The sequence below is a fragment of the Nematolebias whitei genome, chromosome 19, assembly GCF_014905685.2.
Source record: "Nematolebias whitei isolate Nwh7 chromosome 19, NemWhi1, whole genome shotgun sequence".
In the NCBI taxonomy this organism is placed as follows: domain Eukaryota; kingdom Metazoa; phylum Chordata; class Actinopteri; order Cyprinodontiformes; family Rivulidae; genus Nematolebias; species Nematolebias whitei.
In genome coordinates this window covers 10,652,385-10,657,564 of record NC_056516.1, presented here as the reverse complement: position 1 = coordinate 10,657,564, position 5,180 = coordinate 10,652,385, and the positions used below count along the sequence as shown (strand labels likewise).

Here is a 5,180-nt window from a genome sequence, read left to right as displayed (position 1 = left end):
AAGCTAAAACTGAGTTGATTATGCTAAAACAAGTAGAGCAGAGGATACAATGAGCCCAACTCAGGTTGAAGGGACCATAGCACAAGCTACAGCGTTCCTGTATATATATATATATATATATATATATATATATATATATATAATAAACTACTACTTATTACTTATCCTACTATTCCTACTTCGCGGTTTTTCACTTATTACAGGGTTTAATGCCTGCCTCTCTCTGCCTCTCATTGCCTCCCTTTCTCTCTCTCTCTCTGTCTCACACAAAGACTTTGGTCATGTACGCAAGTTGGACATGTCTGTACGATAATGACAGCGCTCTAAACACAGTAACATTCAATGCAATGTTACATACAAAAGTCACAGAGACATCAGGGATGTGGTGCAGGAGAAGAGGGTGTGGTGCATTGGCTTTGGTGTCTCCCTTGGCTGTAATGAATTGGTCAAATGCAAACACGCAGGTGGTTCTTTTGGGTTAGTGGGGTACCCTCCATGAATGGTACAGGAAGCACTGCTTACCATATCGCTCTGTCAGCCATGGCTGGATCAGTGGTGGCTGTGCTTCATTTGTGGTTCATTTGTGGAGTGGAAGGTCTCTGCTCTGAGTGCAACAGGGGTCTCTGTGATCCTTATCGTCTGTGACGGAGAGAGGCTCACAGCTGAGCCTCTGCTGGGTCAGGAAATACCTGTAGAATGGTTGGAGCTTTCACCTGCAATCTCTCACTAAATTGGCAACACTGCTCTGGGCTCATCAGAAAGAACGAGACACCGTGCTCTGCTCCGACTGGATAAAACTATGGTTGTGGTTCAATATATTATTTGAAAACAGTGTCAGTTTAATTCCTCTATCAGAACTGGATTGGATAGCTTTAACACAACCACTATAAAACAAGTTTTTTTCCCCTCCCCTTCTCAATTTTACAGATGACGGAAATCTGTCATGGGAACACTGTAGCTTGTGCTATGGTCCCTTCAACCTGAGTTGGACTCATTTTATCCTCTGCTCTACTTGTTTTAGCATAATCAACTCAGTTTTAGCTTCTTCAAGAAATGTACACTGCATTTTCACAGAAAAATAATTTCTCTAGTTAGGCTCTCCCTGGCCAGGGCAGTCATCCCTCCCTGCTTAAAATCTGCAACCATCATCCCAGTGCCGAAAACGCCTACCATCACCACCTGAATGATTACCGGCTCTCACCCCAGTAACCATGAAGTGCTTCGAGAGACTGGTTCTCCAGCACATCATGGACTATCTCCCTCCGAACTTTGACCCCTACCAGTTTGCATATCGCACCAACAGGTCCACAGAGGATGCTATTGCAGTAGCTCTCCACACCGCTGAGCCACCTGGAACAACAGCACAGCTATGTTCGAATGCTCTTTGTGGATTACAGGTCGGCCTTTAACACAATCATTCCGGACATTCTTATAAATACATTGGACAATCTCGGCCTCCCCACACTCACATGTGCCTGGATAAAAGACTTCCTAACCAATCGGCCCCAATCTGTAAGACTTGGTCCCCACCTCTCCTCCACTCGTACGCTGAGCACTGGCTCCCCACAGAGCTGTGTGCTGAGCCCCCTGCTGTACTGTCTCTACACCCATGACTGCAGCCCGGCCCACAACAACAACCTCATCGTCAAGTTCGCTGATGACACCACAGTGGTCGGACAAATCTCTAAGGGAGATGAGACATTTTACAGACAGGAGGTCCTGGAGCTAGCAACCTGGTGCTCAGAGAAAAATCTGGCTCTGAATATCAAAAAACCAAGGAGGTAATTATTGATTTCAGGAAGCACAGCACCAACCTAGCCCCCCTTTACATCAATGGCGAGTGCGTGGAGAGGGTTCACACTTTCAGATTTCTTGGTGTCCAAATCTCTGCTGACCTAAACTGGAAAGAGAACACCACAGCGGTCATCAAGAAGGCTCAGCAGAGACTACACTTCTTAAGAGTACTTAAGAAGCACAACCTGAACAATAAATTGCTGCTGACCTTCTACCGCTCGTCTATCGAGAGCCTGCTGACATACTGTATCTCAGTATGGTACGGCAGCTGCACCCTGGCTGACAAGGAGAGGCTTCAGAGAGTAGTCAAGACAGCACAAAAGATAATTGGCTGCCCTCTCCCCTCCCTGATGGACATTTACACATCACGCTGCCTCAACAGAGCAGAAAGCATAATCAAGGACTGTTCACACCCGAGTTTTGAACTGTTTGACTTGTTACCTTCAGGGAAGCGCTACAGGTGCATCAGAACACGAACAAACAGATTCAAGAACAGTTTTTTCCCGAAAGCCATCACCACACTGAACTCACACATGCACTGATTTAATAATCTAACCTCCCAAACCCCTGGACTTCTACTGTGCAATACTACTGCCATTTCATACTCTCAGGCACCTAACTACCTCACTAATATCCATGATGTGCAATACAATTGTGTAATACTCTTGGCCATGCCCACTTCTCTGCTGCAAAGTGGAGATCATGACATTTTGCAGGAGGAAGCTTCTCCTGCAGCTTGTGGGCTGCACACAGGTGCAGAAAGAAGCTTTTTCTGCAAATGTGAGCTGCACATACAGTAGGTGTAGCAGGTACTAAGTAAATTAAAATAATTTATTTGAAATAAAAATCCCATGCCAATCGTGCAGCTCATCCATCAATCAACCAATAGTGTGTCATGTCCAATCTTACTTTGAAAAACCGCAATAGAGCGAGTCCGCAAAAAACGAACTGTGAAGTAGCGAGGGACTACTGTACAGTAGTCCAGTCTGGTCGTGATAGAGACATGCACTAGTTTTTCGAGGTCGGATCTGGACAACACTAGTTTAAGCTTAGCTATCTGCCTTAACTGGAAGAAGCTTTTCAGCAGAACAGAGTTCATTTGTTAGTCAAAATTGAAGTCAGATTCTAAAACCATCCCAAGATTGTTAAGGTAGGAAGTAAGGGTAAATTAGTCTTTAATGTAGGTAGGAAGCATCCAGGATGAATCATTCTCAGAAGTCTGAACCTTCACAACTAACTCCAATCAATGCGGAGGAGCAGCGGCTCTACTCCAAGCACCCCGGGATTGTCGACAGAGTTCGTCAAGGCTGAGGCTGGCCACCCTATGAAGGAAGCCTTTTACAGCTGCTCGTATTCAAGATCTTGTTTTTTGTCATGATTTATACTTCATAGTCACAAGGTAATGATGCAATGTAAACAGACCAGCAAATCAAGATTTTACCTTTTCAATTAACAGTTTTGGATTGTGTTTCCTTGACTGATGAAGCCTTCCGGATGGAAGGTGAAATCTTTCAGAAAAAAAAAAAGAAACTGTCCAGATGATTTGACTGAAAATTGTTGGATTGTATACCTGGATTATTGAACATGGACTTTTTTAGTTTTGAACCAGCTTGACATGACTGTCGATGAGGAATAGGGCCGGCACAAGAGGAGGGGGCACGCCAAAGACACCATCTTAGCACCAACATAACTGGTTCTATTTTGTATAGGTTTCGCCCTTTAAGGCTAGTGGGTTTATCCCTTCGCGCGCAGTGCAGCACTGAAAACTTTAGTTCGCGCCCACCGGCTTTGTGGGCTCCACCCCCAGGCCATATAAATTACGGTGAGACCGGGCAATCGGCTCCCATTTTTTTCTTCAGCCCGTTAGTTAGCACTGTCAGAAGAACGAAGAAGAAAAGATGTCCAGCAAAATCTGTGAAGGATGCCTGGTCCCCGCCACAAGCAGACTTGTTCAAGGTAAGTGCTGAGGAGTGGTTTTTTCCGTGGCAGGGTACTACTCGCTGGACGACGTCATCGCCTTTTCTAACGTTTTTCTGCACGGTGAATCGGATGATTCAGCCGAAAAAGGCGATGCTAGCAGCAGCCCCACTGCCCCCTCCCTCCTGGAGAGCTTAGTGATGGAAGAATGGGGGCTGAGCGGATGCTCAGCCACCCCGGGTCTTCCCACGTCTGTGACCACAACACCCCTCCCAGCCGTCGGTGCCCTCCTCTTGGAGCTGCCCGACATAATCCAGGAGGCAGCTCACACAAAGGGACTTTCTGTCCCTTGCCTCCCTCCGCCTCGATTGGATGATCTGGCGGGAAGTTTTGGCTCCGCCCCGGCTTGTCGCCCTGACCCCATCTTGCCCCGCTTTCCAGCAGTGACATCCTACTGGAACAAGGCTGCAGCTGGGCCCGGTTGGGCGGTTTTCATTCTGATTTTGCTGGGAACTCTGGGAGGATTTTTGTTGGATTGTTGCGTTTTGCCACATATTGCTAAATTATCTTGGCTTGTACTGATGTACGTTCATGTTCAAACAGTAAATATACTGTAACAATATATTGATTGGGCAGATTTTTGTGTGATGTGGTGGTTTTTAAAAGATTTTTGGTCTGGAAACCCTTGATTCTATCTGGCAACACTGAAAGATGGGCCTCCCACGGGATTTGGTGCGTATGATTCAGGGCGCACAAGCCACTTCCACCACAGCACTGTACACATCAAAGTGAACAGCTTTTCAGCGGTAGTGCGCAGAGAAAGTCGTGGAGGCCATCTCATGTCCACTAGGTGGCGTTCTGTCATTTTTACAGCAACTGATGGACAGAAATTTAGTGTTCAGCACAATTAAAACTTATTCAAAAAGCGTTCAATACAAAAACAACTGGACTTTATTTGTAACAGAAGACGTTTCGCTCCTCATCCGAGGAGCTTTCTCAATTCAAAGAGCAGAGAGTGAGAGATACAGGTTATAAGGCTGAGTGAGATAAGACACACACACACAGATAAGACACACACACACACATATGTAGATTGGCAGTTCACACCTAAACACCTAAACAGTAGGTCTTTGTTCTTCTAATTCACTGACGAGGCCCCTCTGTTCCCATCAGGTGTGAAAACCGGCTGGGAATCTGTTTTAAAGTTGCATTATATGTTTTTGAAAGTGGAAATCTGAGGCCTCCTCCTCTGTTAAGAGATGGCTTTTCTCTTTTTACATAAATTGCTTCCTTCACCCCCCTCTCAAACCATCTGTGTTCTCGGTCCAAAATGTGCACATTTTGGTCCTCAAAAGAGTGTCCCTTATCTGTGAGGTGGAGGTGAACTGCGGAATTTTGTCCAGAGGAGGTGGCTCTCCTGTGTTGAGTCATGCGTCTGTGAAGAGGCTGTTTAGTTTCTCCAATGTAGA

General features: G+C 45.9%; 1 protein-coding gene across 1 annotated transcript in view; it reads left to right on the top strand.

The window, feature by feature from the left end:
- Positions 1-3,919: 3,919 nt before the first annotated feature.
- Positions 3,920-5,180, top strand: part of LOC119426062 (zinc finger protein 40-like) — a 35,252-nt gene continuing 33,991 nt past the window's right edge. Inside the window, exon 1 of the mRNA XM_037693620.1 lies at positions 3,920-3,989. Coding sequence (XP_037549548.1) covers positions 3,920-3,989 — 70 coding nt within the window. The remainder of the gene's footprint in view (positions 3,990-5,180) is intronic.